The sequence below is a fragment of the Triplophysa dalaica genome, chromosome 25 (genome assembly GCF_015846415.1).
Source record: "Triplophysa dalaica isolate WHDGS20190420 chromosome 25, ASM1584641v1, whole genome shotgun sequence".
NCBI lineage: Eukaryota > Metazoa > Chordata > Actinopteri > Cypriniformes > Nemacheilidae > Triplophysa > Triplophysa dalaica.
The window spans coordinates 11,846,732-11,863,865 of record NC_079566.1 but is presented as its reverse complement, the minus strand read 5'-3'; the positions used below and the strand labels follow the sequence as shown (position 1 = coordinate 11,863,865).

General features: G+C 34.6%; 1 protein-coding gene across 1 annotated transcript; it reads left to right on the top strand.

The window, feature by feature from the left end:
- The first annotated feature begins 10,975 nt into the window (after nt 1–10,975).
- Nucleotides 10,976–16,898, top strand: LOC130416141 (nuclear GTPase SLIP-GC-like). The gene is made up of 11 exons (XM_056742240.1): nt 10,976–11,218; nt 11,327–11,503; nt 11,639–11,827; nt 11,985–12,163; nt 12,270–12,312; nt 14,212–14,302; nt 14,384–14,520; nt 14,626–14,797; nt 14,894–15,047; nt 15,188–15,311; nt 16,872–16,898. The coding sequence occupies exons 1-11, from the start codon at nt 10,976–10,978 to the stop codon at nt 16,896–16,898; spliced, it is 1,536 nt and encodes a 511-aa protein (XP_056598218.1).
- The last annotated feature ends 236 nt before the right edge of the window (nt 16,899–17,134 follow it).

The following is a 17,134-nucleotide window of genomic DNA, read 5'->3' as shown; positions in this document are numbered from 1 at the left end:
GGCACACATGAGTAAAGTATGCAGGAAACGTTAAGACTCTACGATCTGTCATAAAAGACATCCAACAATTCTGCATGTTGAAAACATGAATGCTAAAGAGCTTCATATTTCTCAGAAGGATAAAGGTCTCAAGGAAGGTATCATAAAGGATGAGAGAAAATCTTTAACAATTGTTATGGTATCCGCAGAACAAGTAAAATTTGGTTCCTTAGACCAACAATTAGCCGTTCTGTCAATAAAAGTGAAAGCCTGTAATGCCAGTTAGGTAATAAAAACATACATCTTCCTTGATCCTGGAAGTTCTGCTACCTTCTGTACAGAAAATCTACTGGAAGTATTGAATTTGAGTGGAAGGAGAACAAAGGTACTTCTTAGGACTATAGGAAAAGAGAAACCAGTTTTTACATACAGACTGTATGTGCTAAAAGTAAGCAGTCTTAGTAATAATAATTTTCCTGCCAGATGTTTTTACTAGGGCTTCTATACGAGTTTGTAAAGAGAACATTCCTACTGAAGAGGACATTAAATGTTGGCCATACCTTGAAGAGGTCAGTTTGAACACCATTGACGCAGAAGTTGGATTGTTGATTGGAGTTAATGCTCCAAAGCTTATGTAACCATGAAGGGTCATTAATAGTCAAGGAAACGGACCTTATGCAGTTCTAACTCAATTAGGAGGGCATATTAATGGCCCATTAGGCGGAAGCCTCACTATAAGCAGAAATGACCAACAAAGGGTGTTCTGTAATAGGATCTCACTTAACAGTCTGAACGATCTTCTTGTGTGCCAGTTTAATTATGATTTTTCTGAAAGACCCTGTGAGGAGTCTGAGAATTCAGTTGAAGACAAGATGTTCCTAAAAATTGCAGCAGAGTCTGTAGTTAGACATGATGGCCATTATCAACTATGGCTTCCATTCCGTCAAGATGACATTTGCTTGCCTAACAATTGAAGGGTGGCTGAATAGCGAGCTATCAACCTCAAGAACAGATTTCAAAGGGATGATACATTTTTTGCTGACTATAAGAAATGTATGATTTCATTTGGAGAATGGTCATAATGAAAAGGTGCCACAAGATAATTTACCTGGTAAGCCTGGATGAGTTTGGCACATACCCCACAATGGTGTGTACCTTAAAAGAAAGAACATTAGGGTTGTGTTTGATTGTGCATCTTAATTCAAGGGTACATCCCTAAATCAAGAGCTTCTTCAAGACCCTGATCTCTCAAATAGCCTCATTGGAGTTATCATAAGGTTTTGTCAGGAACCTGTTGCAATCATGGCATATATCGAAGGAATGTTCCATTATGTAAAAGTGTCACCTCATGATGTTAACTTTAGTTCCTGTGGTGGCCCAATGGAGAAATTGGTCAATCGTTGACAGAGTACCACATTTTGGTCCACCTTTTTGGTGCTGTCTATTGTGACGCTGCTCTGCGTCGTATGTTTCCAGCAGTAGAAGGTCTCGAAGAGGGAATAGCTGCAACATGGGCCACACAGGTTACGAAGAACAAAGGATTGAATGACCACCGCCATCATCCTCTTATATCCGTATGTACTTTGCGGAGACTGGCATGTGTGTGCCATTCGCCAAGCCCATTGGCATTTTAAATGTGTCTCGGAGATGACAGGTTCTAACGATCAAACCCCAGTCTTTCTTTCAACACAAATTCGAGAGACCGACTGAAGGGGAACTCATGTTATTTAATAATAAAAAAATATTTTATTCAACATCATTTTGTCTATTGCCTCATATAGTATGTTCTTCCGTGCATCTCTGTATCCGCTTCATGGTTGATCAGAGCAGAGATTGCATATACTTGAGTAAGCATATTACGTTTTTCTTACATATACTTTATTTTTTGTTTAATTCTATATGTATGCCTTACTCAGCACATTATTTTAATTTTACTCTAATATTTGTACTTATTGTATGTCTTTTGTTATATGTTATACACTCACCTAAAGGATTATTAGGAACACCTGTTCAATTTCTCATTAATGCAATTATGGTGGTGGTGTAATAGTGTGGGGGATGTTCTCTTGGCACACTTTAGGCCCCTTAGTGCCAATTGGGCATCGTTTAAATGCTACGGCCTACCTGAGCATTGTTTCTGACCATGTCCATCCCTTTATGATTACCATGTACTCATCCTCTGATGGCTACTTCCAGCAGGATAATGCACCATGTCACAAAGCTCCAATCATTTCAAATTGTTTTCTTGAACATGACAATGAGTTCACTGTACTGAAATGGCCCCCACAGTCAACAGATCTCAACCCAATATAGCATCTTTGGGATGTGGTGGAAGGGGAGCTTCGTGCATCCCACAAACCTCCATCAACTGCAAGATGCTTTCCTATCAATGGGTCAACACTTGTTGAATCAATGCCACGTAGAATTAAGGCAGTTCTGAAGGCGAAAAGGGTTCAAACACAGTATTAGTATGGTGTTCCTAATAATCCTTTATGTGAGTGTATGTTAAATGCTTTTCCAATATTGTAAGAACACGCAATCATGCCAATAAATTACCTTGAAATTAAAAAAAAAGTATATCTCTTGGTAACATACGGAGTCATAGACTTGTTTGGGTTTCTTATACACAATTTCTCCAACATCCCATTACCAAAATTTACTTTTACCTTATGAATTTGGGAGATGCTTTTTTCCAAAGCAAATAATGGTGCAAGGTATTGATTTTATCAGCATATGTGGTCCCTGATTGAAAACAGGTTATATGTTGAGGTTTTTTTTAATGGTGAAAATTTGTCTTTATAAAAACTGATTTAACTAGGTAAAGGTATTTGTGATGTTTTAGGGTATCAGTCTTTATGGTCACTGTATACTTTAAAATATTTAAAAGAGGACAAAATAAGCCAAAAGTCAATCAATTTGTGACTTCCATGCATGGAAGCAAAAAATAGTAAACATGCAATATGCAAAGTCAAGTCATGCTGTTGTTGTGGTGAATGACACAAAAACATGTCTAGTCCATTAAATGATATATGTCTTTTCTTATCCTATCCATTAGATAATTATGTACTGCAATCAGGCCCGACTTCAGATATGAGATGAATGGTGGGCGCAGGGGGGGGGGGGTAACTATATATGTATATGTTTCGACCAAAACTATTTACTATAAACAAACTAACTATTTACCTTTTTTAATTATTCTTAGGTATCAATTCTGCAGAAGGCAGGCATATGGGATTTCTCTGGATGTTTGGAACATGCTAACATCATCTGCCACCAGTTGCAAATGGAAAAAAAGGAGAAGGAAGACCTACATGTGTTTTTTCTAGATCTTGCCAATGCCTTTGGATCATTGCCACTTAAGCTGCTGTGAACAGCCTTTGACTTCTTCTATGTACCAGAGCAAGAAACAAAGCTGATTAAGGCAAAAAACTAAAACAATTGAGCACTTTAATTTTTAGAAGTTTACTGTGATGTTACTTTGGTGAGAAAACAAAGAAATCTTCTTCAAATTAACAAACGTAAATACGTTTTTTTACTTGAGGAAAAGAAATAGTTCACAACAAATAACAAACAACGAACTGTTGAGCAGTTTGTGAATATCAAGAGCAAATAATTGATTAATTATCCATTAATTAATATTTTTGAGTTTGGGTTCCTCGCATCCTTTAATTATTTATTTATAAGATATTATTTATTAGAATTATCTTGCTTGTTTTATAAACACCATGCACTGGGCTGTGTTTTACCTTTCTCTGATTTTCTTATTTGCTCCTGTAAACCTTGAATTGAATTGGAATACAGAGCCTTCAAAGGTGAAATGCAAAAGAGGATAGATAGACAGGATAGAACAGTTGACGAAAGAGGTGGGTCTTCAGATGTTTCTCGCAAAACAGGACCTACTGCCTGTACAGGTGACAATCTACATTCAGTACCTTCAACTTGATATTAACTGATTTATACTCCATCCTTATCCCCTTCCTTTTTATATACTGTTTTCCCAACAGTTATTAGAAACATATTTGGCAAAATGACTTCCAATATAATTTTTACATATGTCCACTATGACAATATGACAATTTTACGCGAATCCAATGTTGATCTTTTTGCCTCGACAATTAGAGAATAGACTGGTGTTGTTTTAACTGCTCCAGATATTCTAAGAGCTCTGTCTTGTTTCTTATCTAAACTGTTAAATTATTAATCTGATGCAACAACATATATTATGCATTCTCAATAAAATTGGATCAAATCAAAGCTTGATAAATGTTTTGTCTTGGTGGTCCTCTGTCCTTTCATTTTAACCCACCCTAATTTTGACCCGGTGTGACTCATTACCCCTGATTGTTGTTTTTATTTCTTGTACCTAACACGTCAACATGCCCAAACAAAATGTTTAAGAACACATGTACAATAAAATAAAATAAATGTGAAACATACTGTATACCAACTGTTGTGCTTTCAAATAGATATAATTGGGGATGGCTAAATGAGGGTATTTTGTTGTGACTTTCACATATTATATTTTGCATATAATCTCAGTGCCTATAGGTGTAAGATGTAAAAGGGAAATTAAAAAAACAGTAATTGACCTTGCATTTTCACTGCCATTGGGACTTATTCTGCAAAAACAGCAAGCTGGCTGTACATTATCCCTTACATAAACAACTGATGTTGTGACCAGAGTTGTGTTTTTGATACATGTTGGGCATTTTTTTATAATAAAGCCATATAAATTGCGATTTAATAAGCAAAAACATGACAATACAAAGTGCTACGCGCATAGAAAAACACCACTAACATTTGCTTTCTGTAAGTTTACATCTTGTAACACTTTTAACACTTATTGTTCTGTTGTCCAATTAAGTCAATAGTTAAATTCCTGAAATAAGGCATGTGGTTTTAACAAAAGCTTTATATATTTTCCTGTTTTATTGTATGACATAAAACACCAGTAATGACCTGCTTTTTTAAGTTTTGTGTCTTGAAAACAGCAGTCGCTTACAAGTGGCTAAAATGCGACTACATATATTGTTGGGGACAGTAATTCACAAATAATTAAATGTGCACAAAGCTTAAAAAGTTACTTATCAATATACACATTTTTAAGAACATTTGAAATAGTTGTCTAAGGCTTGCTAGTGGTGACGTAGTACAGTATTTTATGGATATTTGTTTTCTTGTTACTTTCTCAAGCCAAACCATAGGCTATTTATTCTGTTCATCAACAATAAAATGTAGGTTAGATTAAGCATAAATGGTCCATTATGGGTTGGTTACAAAAATGCACTTGCATACCTCCAGGCAGCTCCATTAAAAGGTACCATGGCTGAAATACATAATTTCACAAACTCATCTATGGCTCACCCTCCCCACCAATAGCCAACTCTCAGACATTTTACTCATCAAAGGCATTGAAAGAGCCCAGCCCAGCCCAGACTCCAGAAAACCAATCACCCTGGAGTCTTAAACTAAATGCATTTACACTGCAAGGCTACCATTCTATCAGCACCGTCGCATGCTCAGCCTGCCTGCATCTCATATGACTACAGGTTAAGATGCTCGGAACTCTACCAGTTCATTAGCTGCAAGGCGAACTCGTGAATGAAGGTATTTTTGCTGCAAAACAACTGAACACCTGTGAGAGTGGAATTTGTAGTTGTATGAGGTTTGCCATACATGTGAATCAGCATATTTTAAGTCAATTTTGATGTTGCAAACTTGTAGATTTTTTTCTCTCTCTGCAAACACAACACAACAGTGACGTCTTATTGAATCCTTCAGTGCAAGTGCACAAATCTCTACAAAAAAGTCTACAAATTTGAAAACTAATTCACTCACATTTTTTGTTACAATTACTGCAGTAAAAATGCACTGAAAAAAATCATACATACAAAATGTTCTCCTACAAAGATAAATAAGTAACTAGAACATTGCATTTTTACTTAAAGGAGTCAAATGATTGTTTTTGCATATACTGAACAAAATTGGCCTAAACATGTTTCCAACAAAGATTATTTTGTTGACTGGACTTAGTTTCTCAAGTTTTTGGCCAAAATGTGTCAGACAGTTTGCCCAACTTACAAAACAGTGTATTCTGAGCTAGCAATATTGCAAGAGTTGGAAAATTCCCAAGATGCATTGCAGCATGTTCAATTCTGTGTTTCTTATTAGTTTTTCTTTTAAAGATTAAGGTTTTCGTTCTTGGTGGCTTTTTTAAGCTTTAAAATCGTTGTTAATGTATGTTATCTGTTGAGTTAAGAGTTAATTTAATGAATGACGGTTTTTGATTGTTACCATGGTTGAGATTTGTGTGTTCAATGTTAAGGTTTATGTGCATAACACATATCTGTGTGATGTATGGAGGGAAAGGGATTTGTGCATTTGCAGAGGCCAAATGTGCTAGTTTAGGTGCCCAGCAGGTGGCGCCCTAAAGTATAAGTGGAAAGTACACAGGAATCATCCCCAACTGCTGTTTACCCCTGAAATCCCTGGTTGTAATAGATGTATTTTCTATTATATTATGAAGTACACAAACAGGGAAAAACATTTTGGGACGTGTATCACAGGATCCGCGCTTTACCGCAAGTCTTTAAGTGCTAGCAGCTCATTCACATCAGCAGTTAAGCCACTGGCTGTTTGTGTTTACCTAAAAACTTACTTCAAAACCTTTCAATTTTATTTGTATTAGGTTAAGCATTATCAATCAGAGTTATTAAGTATTTCCATTCATATAAATTCTTTAAGTATTTAAGTAATTAAAGTAAAAACATTACAAATATTTACACAATTTTCAAACAAGGAAAAATCCTTAAGTAACTGACAGTTAATTTCATGCATTATTTTTGCCCAGCTCATAAACGTGAATGCATGTATCTTTTGTATCACTCGGGTGGCACTGTGAGGTTCTTTTTTTGTATCTTTTGCAAATTTCCACATAAAATTATTGCATCACTATGTTTTATCGGTAACACTTTACATTAAGGTATCCTAAATAAAGCATTTTTTATGTTTTTTCATGATTAATAAGTCATTTATAAATGCATTATAAAGCAGTTATAACTGCATGAATAAAATGGGGGATTTTGACGAAAAACATGCCAAATAGTGAGCCATTAATAAATGTATTTATTCATAATTTATTTTACTCGAAAGAAGATTTATTATTATCTCTATGTTGTTTGCAAAAGGAGAATGGGTGTTATGTTGTTTTTCTTATTATTGTAAATTTCATTTTCTAATAATACAGGTCATCACTTTACATTGAGGTGCATTTTCACAGGTTACTAATGTTCATAACTCCTTAATAAGTTGTTCACATGAATCCACTATATTATGGCACAATTTCATGGTCTGCTAACATTTTATAACTCTCAACATTTATAAGTTGTTTTGAAGTTGTTAATGAATACTTCACAGGCATCCACCTTTCTTTAAAATGCACTTTCATGGGCTTTCAATACCTATAAATTTATTACTCACATCAGAGATGAAGCCTTGTGAGTCAGCATTCTGTTTCTACAATAAATATTAAATAAACATTATTAGTTTGGAAGTAATTGAATCATTAATAGAACACCATTAACAAACAAGCTAGTAACCCTTTGTGCTATACCGTTGAAAGTAATAAAAAAGTTATGAATTTATCTTGGTAAGCGGGAAAAAACTGCTTTGGATAAGCATAAAAATCTGAAGGCATTCTGCAGGGCACTGCTAGACAGTCGGAATAGGATCAGGTAAGCCACATCGTTTGAAAAGTGACAAAATATATGAAATATACAAAAATAAGAAAAATGTATAAATACATTTATTAAGCATTTATATCATTTGATTGAAATGGCTCACTCTTTGGCAGGTATTTCGTTAAAATACCCCTTTTTATTAATGTTAAGTTATAACTGCTTTATAATACATTTTTAACTACATAAAATCATTAATGAACACATTTATAAATGCTTTACAAATGTTACCTTAATGTAAAATGTTACTGTACAATCTGGACTTCCAATGAAACTAAAAGACATCTGTTTGTAAATGTATTATATTTTATTTGTTGTCCTTTTTATGAACGTTTTCATTTTTTTGTGTAAGGAGATGCATGCAATCATTAATGCTGTATGGTCTTCACTAAAACATGGAAAAGAAAATTTATTCACATCAAGTTTGTAATGTAATTTACCCTAATGTTGTCAAAAAAATATGTCCATATGCAGGTGTAAGGAAAGGCCCCCTCTTTCCTTATGGACTATAGACTCTCTCACTCTTCACAGACTTCCTGTTTTAGTCAAGTCAAGTCAAGTGTGCTTTATTGTCAATTCTTCCACATGTACAGTACATACATACAGAGAATTGAAATTGCGTTACTCTCAGACCCTTGGTGCATCCAATTAACATTAAACACTGACAGTAGACGTTGAAATATAGATAAATACGGTTTAACCATATGTACATACAAACTATATGGATATACAAAGGAGGACATTGTAGAACAATAAAACAAATAAAAAAGAGATAAAGTGACAATAGGCACATGGCAGATAGAGTGCAAACCAGTTAAATAAAACAAAACTGTGTAGATGCGAGTAGTGCAAGAAAAACAAAGAACAGTCTTTTATCAGACTGTCAGAAGAGGTAGATTTCAGACAATGCTTGATGAGGCAGAGATCATTGCTGCAGTGACGCACAAAGTGACTGGTGCGGGTCACAGTTTGTAAAGTTGGGGGGGGGTCGTAGTGTCAGAGTTCAGTGTTGCTTGGGGTTAAAGACCCCAAGCAACACTGAACTGTATTGAAGCCATGCCTGTGCCTTGTATACTTGGCAAAGTTTTGTCAGTTTGACCATACTTCACCAAGTATACATGGCAAAGGTTTGGCTTAAATAAAATATTCTTGAAATATTCTTGTTGGAAAGCTGCAGTTTACAATATGTAAAGAGTAGTGGTGGGCATAGATTAATTTTTTTAATCTAGATTAATCTAGATTAATTCCAAAATTAATCTAGATTAATCTAGATTAAAATGGCTCATTTGAATTCTGCCGAAGGCACTCAGAATATGTGTGCTACCCAAATAATGACTAAAAGTAAGTCTTTGAGAACGGGTTTCTCAAGCCAGGTGGCGCATTAGACCAGGGGCTCATCTCCTGTTTCCAAAATGCATCACAAATTGCTTGAGAAAGCTGTTCTACTATGATAATTGGTGATGAAAATTAAATTATGTTCAATAAGATGAACTTGCGTTTACTTCCGCATTAGCTAAGGGATGATTTCCGTTTAGGTGGTACTTGAGACTGGAAGAGCTCCTACAGTACATTTACATTTAGTCATTTAGCAGACGCTTTTATCCAAAGCGACTTACAAAGAGTGAGGGAGCAACAAGCGATATGTCATACAGGAGCCATAATACATTAGATCTCAATACAAAGTTACTGGTTTCAACTAAAGCTAGACCACTACCTGTTGAGAGAAAGTGTTTTTTTTTAAACCAATTCCGCATTGCACAAGGTGCAAACAACGTTAGTCTTGTCGATGTTTCTATTGGGAAGCTTCTTAAAAATTAATATTCCCTGAAGCAAACCCGGCGGCTTCATAGCTGCATCCATGTTAGCACGTCACGTTTGATGCGGTAATTTCACAGTAACGTTATGTTGTGTTCAGACCAAACGCGAATGGCGCCTCAAGCGCGAGTGATTTATATGTTAATGAAAAGAGCCAATAGACCTACTTGCTGCGCGAATCGCGCGAATGAAGCCCTGGTTATGAGATGATGAGGCGGCTTCTGCTTCCGCGAATGACGCGAATCACGCGAGTTGAAAAATCTCGTTCTCGCCCCGTACAGTGCAGTTAAAATGGTATACATCCGCGCTAAAATATCAAGGTGAAAGTCATCATAGCTTGCGTAGTATAGACCCAGCTCACAACCCAACTTTGAGAATAGATTAACGGCGACATTTTTTTTAACGCGCGATAATAGTCTCACTGGTAACGCCGTTAACGGCCCACCACTAGTAAAGAGTTTAAAGAAACGTTGCTGTTGCACATGATCTTGGAAATAATGTTTATAAAATGTTATGTCCACCTGACAGTACAACGCAATTTTTATAGTAATTGACGTTCTGAAACCCTATACACATCTGAGGTCACATTTCAAAATGAGTTGTCCCATTCCTCTATGAAAAGCAGAGGATGGTAAGCTGATGTCAGTATGAATGATGGTATCAAATAAATGAGTAGAATCACTAGAATTTTTTGTTAATGTAAACATATGCTTTTTCTCACAAGGACTTTGACTCAGTGCTACAATGGCTAAACAGGGTATGAAATTCCTAAACATAAAAAAATGAAATGTGTTTTGCTTTACACTCTTCGATTTAGGATATTTGTTAAGTGGATTTTTTTTCTGATAGGTACTAAAAGGAAAAGGGACCAAGGATTGTTGACGCCAGGCAAGTACATTTTGAATCTGTCCTCTTCTAATACAGCAACTATTAAGTCTGCAGAATTTATACACAAACATGTAAACCATATTGTAATATTAATTTTGAACAATTAATTTGAGTTGTCTAAAAAAGTTTTTTATACTAGGTCACATCATGCATGGTGATGTGTTGATATCACAAGACCAGTTGATTACAGTAATTTTAAACTTTTGCTCATGGATAAAATATTTAATTAATGGCATCCCTTTTACACATATTTATGGAGACAAAATTCAAAGTCCAAGACCAAAATGAATCTTTGAATATACTGATGATTATCAAAATTGAGAAAGTATTATCACCTTTTTTCTGTATAGTGAGAGTAAAATCATTACTATTATAAATATTCTTTCCCTAACTGAACCCAGACATTGACCCAAGGAGGAAAGCAATGCTGATCATGCAAGGAATTAATGTAGAAGTTGAGAACACAAGTGACAGAAAGACTGCATTATATATTTCGTAAGTGCTTGAAATTATTGTAAATTCCTTTTGTTATTAAAAACAATTTTCTGTAACAGTACATGCCGTGTATCACTGTGTACAGAGGAAAAATTTCCAAGTTGGAGAAAGTCAAAAAAAAGGCAACCATAGTGGTTTTAGGAAGAACAGGAGAAGGAAAAAGCTCCTTGTTAAATGCAATTATGGAAAAAGAGAATCTACTGCCCCCTGGCTGTTTTGGTGCATGTACATCTGTCATAACTCAGGTGGAGGCAAATCTACATGACTCAAACTACATTGCAGAGATTGAATTCATTTCTGAAGAGGTTTGCTCGTTATTATATTATGATTTTTATTTTGCTATTTTATTATACTGTATAAACAAATCAAATGAAATGAATATATGTGACGTGTGCTGTTTTATACTTTTGCAGGAATGGAACAATCTGATTCCTTCTTTAGATAAAAATGACCAAACCTGTAAAGATATGATGACTGCACTGTTTGGAGCTGATGCAGAAGATATGATATTAGAGGAGTTAAAGAAAAAGGACGACTACGCTAAACTTGAGCGATTATTGTCTACCAAGAAGATAATCTCAGAGAGAAGTGTAAGTTAAATGTTTTTCTATATATATATAAATGTGGAGAACATTCAAATGTAATCAATTTGAATATTCAATCAAACAATGTTGATGAAAATATTCTCAATTAGTTTAAAATAAGCAAATTCTTTTTTTCAACAGAGCTCCACGTTTGCCAATAAGATTACTTTTTATATTACACATTCAGATGAGGGTGGCTGTTACTGGCCGATTGTGAAGACCATGACAATTAAGATTCCCAACTGTCAGGATCTCTTGGAGCACATTGTTTTTGTTGATCTTCCTGGGTCTGAAGACTGCAACAAGATCAGAGATAACCTATGGAAATCTGTAAACACTATATCCTTCTGAAGGATTGTTTGACATCATATTTTTCTATGTTTTAAATATGGTCTTATACAATCTTATAGATTTATTAAAATATCTTATAGCATGCATATACCTGGTTTTAAAAGTAGATCCATTTAATTATTATTTTTTTATTTAGAAACTAAGAGAGTGCTCTGCTGTGTGGATAGTAAGTAACATCAAGCGTGCAAAATCAGACAGAAACCCTTGGGCAATATTAGACCACTGCATTGAAGACTTGGGACCTGGAGGAGAATGCAAACACATAAACTTCATCTGTACTAAAACTGATGAAATGAAACCAGCAGAATATCTTAGGTGAGAATAAGAAGCTCTGTGTCTTTAAATTTCTGCAACATTAACATCATTGAGGACAAACAAATATATTAATACACAAATCAAAAACTGTCTTCCTTTTTGTTAGATCTGAACAGCTTGCTAAGAAAGACATTTTAAGAGATGGTCAGGTAATTGTATATAATAATTGTAATGTTTAACATATTATGTGAATTGATGGATATCTATTGTCGGATATATAAGGGATACCCAGGGGTGATTCTAGGATTTTCATTTTAGGGGGGCTCAGCCCCCAATAAGGGTATGATTAAAAAAATATGATTTGACTATAGGGTAGGGTTGTATACTACTAACCTTATTCCAGTCACTATTTCATTGTATTCCCTATATTTTATATATGGGAGTAGGAGTACTGACTGAGCCATATACAACACTGTAAAAACAATTGAAACATTTAGATGTGACCACTCACAAGAAAATTTGAGTTGGGAATGTAGATTTTTTTTAAAATGAAGAGTTCCTGATTCATTATTCACTGTGTACAAACACAAGTACACACGTTTCATTAAAAGTAACAACATGAATTATCAATTTGCCAATTTTATAAATCAATTACTTAAAATAAAACACAAATCCTTTTACTCTACTCTTACTCTAATGTATCATGATACACTAATGATTCATTATTACTTAATGTATTTAATAAAACAAAACAAAATAACTCCACATGATGTTTCTCTCTCTGTGCCATTTGTTGCTTTCAGACAATGATCAGTGTATTTAACCATTTCTGTGCATGGCTGCATAAAGTAATGCCGAGATACACCTTAATATGTTTTAAATCTTAAAAAGTAAATTAAAATAAATTGTTTTCTAAAGTATGTTTGCATGGGTGTTAATCGCTTCATTTTTGTTGGAAGAAAAAACAACTATCACACTGTGATAAGGGCTGAAGGTGAACGCAGCGAAGACGTACAGGTATTGGATGAGAAACCCAACCGTGTATTGGTCCAGTAACATTATGTAAACTGCAATTACAAGAACTGCACCGATGCAGATGTCATATCATACCAATCTATCAATAAATGCACTCACACACCTTGTACTCTCTGATGTAATCCTCTGCAAAACTAATTTAAAATCCTTTAATACATGGCTAGTTTTGGATTATCCCGCTTATACTGGACCGAGGTCAATAAGTTTTGTAGCATTTATTTGACTTAATCATTCAGAGAGAGAACAGTGATGAAACTGATGCTTTTAATGCACACCTTGCAGCCAATCGGAATTTAGTTTACAGACAGACCATGGTATAATTAAATGTACACATCAAAGATGTTTAGAAAAGCACAATATATGTTTATTAAGTTTTGCTTAGGGTATGGTATGTATGATTATTTTGTATCATGTTGTAAAACATTCCCTGTGGTTATTACAGTATGATGCAAAAGTTTTTTATACATTTTCAGAATTTAAAGTCTGATGACATAACATTGAATTGCCATTTGATTGTAGTTCCGTTTCCATAAACTACAACTTTTATCCAAATATTCGGATATTACCAATTATGGGACCAAAAGTCCTATGCTTATTCTGTACAGATATTTCACTTAAATGCTTTTCTGTCATGTGTGAATTTTTTTTCCAGGATCTGTATAAACAATGCATACTTCATAGAAACAAACGTGCAAAGGATGCAGTAAACAAAAAATTTAAAAATGAATCATGTAAAGTAAGTATATGTCTTTGAAGCTTTTGAATGTTTTTGTGATTTTTTGAAAACATAAAAAAATGTCTGTGTTTTACCGTACCGCTACTCAATGTTTTTTTTTTGATGTAGCTTATTACTTCTCAATATAAACAATATTGATCTGCATATTCATCACTTACTGTAGTATTCAAATTTATCTCACAGATGCATTTTTCCTGGGGTCTCATGTGAATTTTAATAGAAGAGGGTGCATTTGGTTTTGTCATGTATGTTTGACATTTGTACAGACTGGGGTGTGCTTTAAAATATGTAGTTTGTCAGAAATTATGCATGCATTTCATTGATATTTGTTATACAGGAATCAAAGGAGAGATTCATTAGTGATGTTTTCACTGTAAACTCCACAGCATACTTCGATAAAAAATCAAATCTGAAACCTGCTGAAACCGGTAAAGTATCATGCAAGGAAGTAAGAGTCTTACATGTTTGCAGTAATAAAATGGTTTAATACATTTCAAAATTATCTTTAGAGATCCCAAGGCTACAGAATGTCATCAGAAGCCTTAACAAGAGCATCAGCGAAAAATTTACCAGAGATTATATCAATGAAGCAAAAGGAATTTTGTCCTTGATCCAAAGCTTCCAACCGGATGAAGATAAAAAAATGGTATGAAATATAATAACAGGGATTTACATGGAAAGGTCCATATAGCGCATCTAATTTGTTGTTCTGTTATTCATTTCTACTGTATGATTGTGTCCTATAAATTAGACAAAAAGAGGAGTCCAGATGAAACTGGAGAAGAGTCTAGAAAAGAAACTGAAGATACTGGATGGTCAGTTTGATTCACTTTATGAGATTCTGGAGCGATGTCTCTCAAAGGGTGTAGAAGAATCAGTGAAATCATTTGTTAAGACCACACGTGGCGTAATATTGCCTGTAAGTGGAAGTCAATTGTTGTGGAGATACGCATTCACTATTATGCAAAATTCTGAGCACTCTAACTCTAGTCACATTTTTTTATTTCAGGTTCGACCAGAGAAAAACAAATTGTGCTATAATACATATCAAGCGATGTGTAGGAAAAATGGGTGCCACTGGCCACAAAACTGGAATGAACCTATAGATTTTAACAAGTCTTTGATCAAACACATGTATGACAACATTAATGCAGAGTTTGAATTGATGTTTCCGTAAGTTCCTCTCTTTCATATCATATGCAAACTCCTTTCAGCTAGCTGAGTTTAGTTGTCGTGTGTGAAACGCACCCTGGATGACTAAATTATGAACTGATTTAGAGTGGTTTGTCAAATTTTACATTTTTATTTTCCAGTGTCGATGCCAATGACAAGAAAGGGAAATCAATGCAAGACTATCTTGATAAGTTTAATATCTTTCAGCGTGTCTCCCCGAGCGCATCCATGCAATATCACTTTGAGAATTTCATCAAAACACAGGTGAGTGTAGTTGTCCAGTGTGTCTGTGGTTTATTTTATTATAATTTATCCAAACATTAACAGGAACCTGTATTTCATAATAATGCACAATGTCCGTATTCATTCAAGAGACAGAAGAGAGTGTGTGTATCTAATGTAGTCATTATTTACTCCCCCCTCATGTCATGTTGTATAAAAGATACATTTGTATTTTGGCAAAACTAATCCTTTAAAATATAACCACAGAAACAGTGCTGTGTCAGTTGCGGAAAGGTATTGGTCAGTTTAAACCAACGGTTTCAAGTCCAAAAAAGCCAAAAGTTGAAATTTGTATGTCAATACGTTTGTTTAAAGTGTACCTAACATATGTTTTTTTAGGCCTTACTTTGGTTTATGGAGTGTCCTACAACATGTTTATGTACATAAAATGTGTAAAAACACTATAATCTCGTAATAATAGCCAGTTATTCGTACCTTACTTCTTGACTGACTCTCAAATGATTCGTTCCGCGATTCATCCGTCTAGGCCCCGCCTACCCTCTAACCTTGTGTCATGTGATCATTCAGATGGTCTAGTCTGTTGTTATAACGAGTGACAGTGTTTGGGGGAGGAGAGATAAGTTTTCGCGTCAGTCTCAGCCAAACGTAGATGGGGACTATGTATAGTGACGTAGATATGAGTCCACGACTCGTTTGTGTGATTCAGAGTCGACTCCCATTTTTATAAGCAAATAACTTTGTTATTTATTCACCTTCGGACTTACAACTTGGCAGACAGCTTACTTTCAAACACGGCAACATAACAGACTGCATGAAAGTCATTTTCATGATGTCATGTTAGCTACTCTTTAAGCATAACTTCATGTTTTACTGCAATTCATCCCTCTAATAGGAAAACAATTTGAAGATAATACTCGGGACACACATTATTGAGAAAAAGAAGGAAATCTACTTATCCATCTATACCATCACTCAGAAGAAAATGACTCAAGGCTACCAGAGTAAACCATTAATACTCATTACACACAGAAATATGTATACATTTTCCAAATGGTGTTGTACAATTGATCTGATCTAAAAAAAACTAAATCATTGTAGTTCTTGTTTTCTAATGAATTGTATTGTAGAAGCTGCAGAAGAGAAAGGGGAAGGATGCCTGATGAGGATGGAGAAAATAATAACAAATACAATTGAGGAGTTAAAACCTAAAATGTTTAATGAGGCAAAAGATGAAGTGCTTAAGATGTTCAAAAACTTACAGGTACTTTCTTGCCACCCCTATGAATAATAAATGTTACAAAGACCGGCTGATGAGTTTCATCAATATTTCAATATGTTTATGTGAGTTTGTTACATCATCATTTAAATTCAAGTCATTGAAATATATTTCAAACTATGTTGCACACACAGTTTCATATAATGACAACTCTTGAATCAGAGCTGAAGAGATCAGTGGAGCACTCGCTTTCAAAAACCAGCGAAACAACCATGTTTGGTAAGAAACCAAGCTCTGACTAAATATTTTAAATGTCCAAAAATCAATAAATATTCAGATATGACACCATGTAATGTGTTTTTCAGATGTCTCCAAAGAGATTCAAGAGTTAGAAGGACTTTCACAGCACATATCTAACTGAGGTCAAACGGAGCAGCTTTGGTCACAAAATCATATTTTTCTGTTAAAAAGCAAATGTTAGAATCGCAACTAAATTAGAAACAGACCACTTCAGAAGATTTAAACAAGAACCTCCTTTTTCAGATTTTAACACTACACCATTTTTTTAATAAAATGCAACCAGCAGAACAATGATAACTGATGAACATGTTAAACAAATATCTTTAAG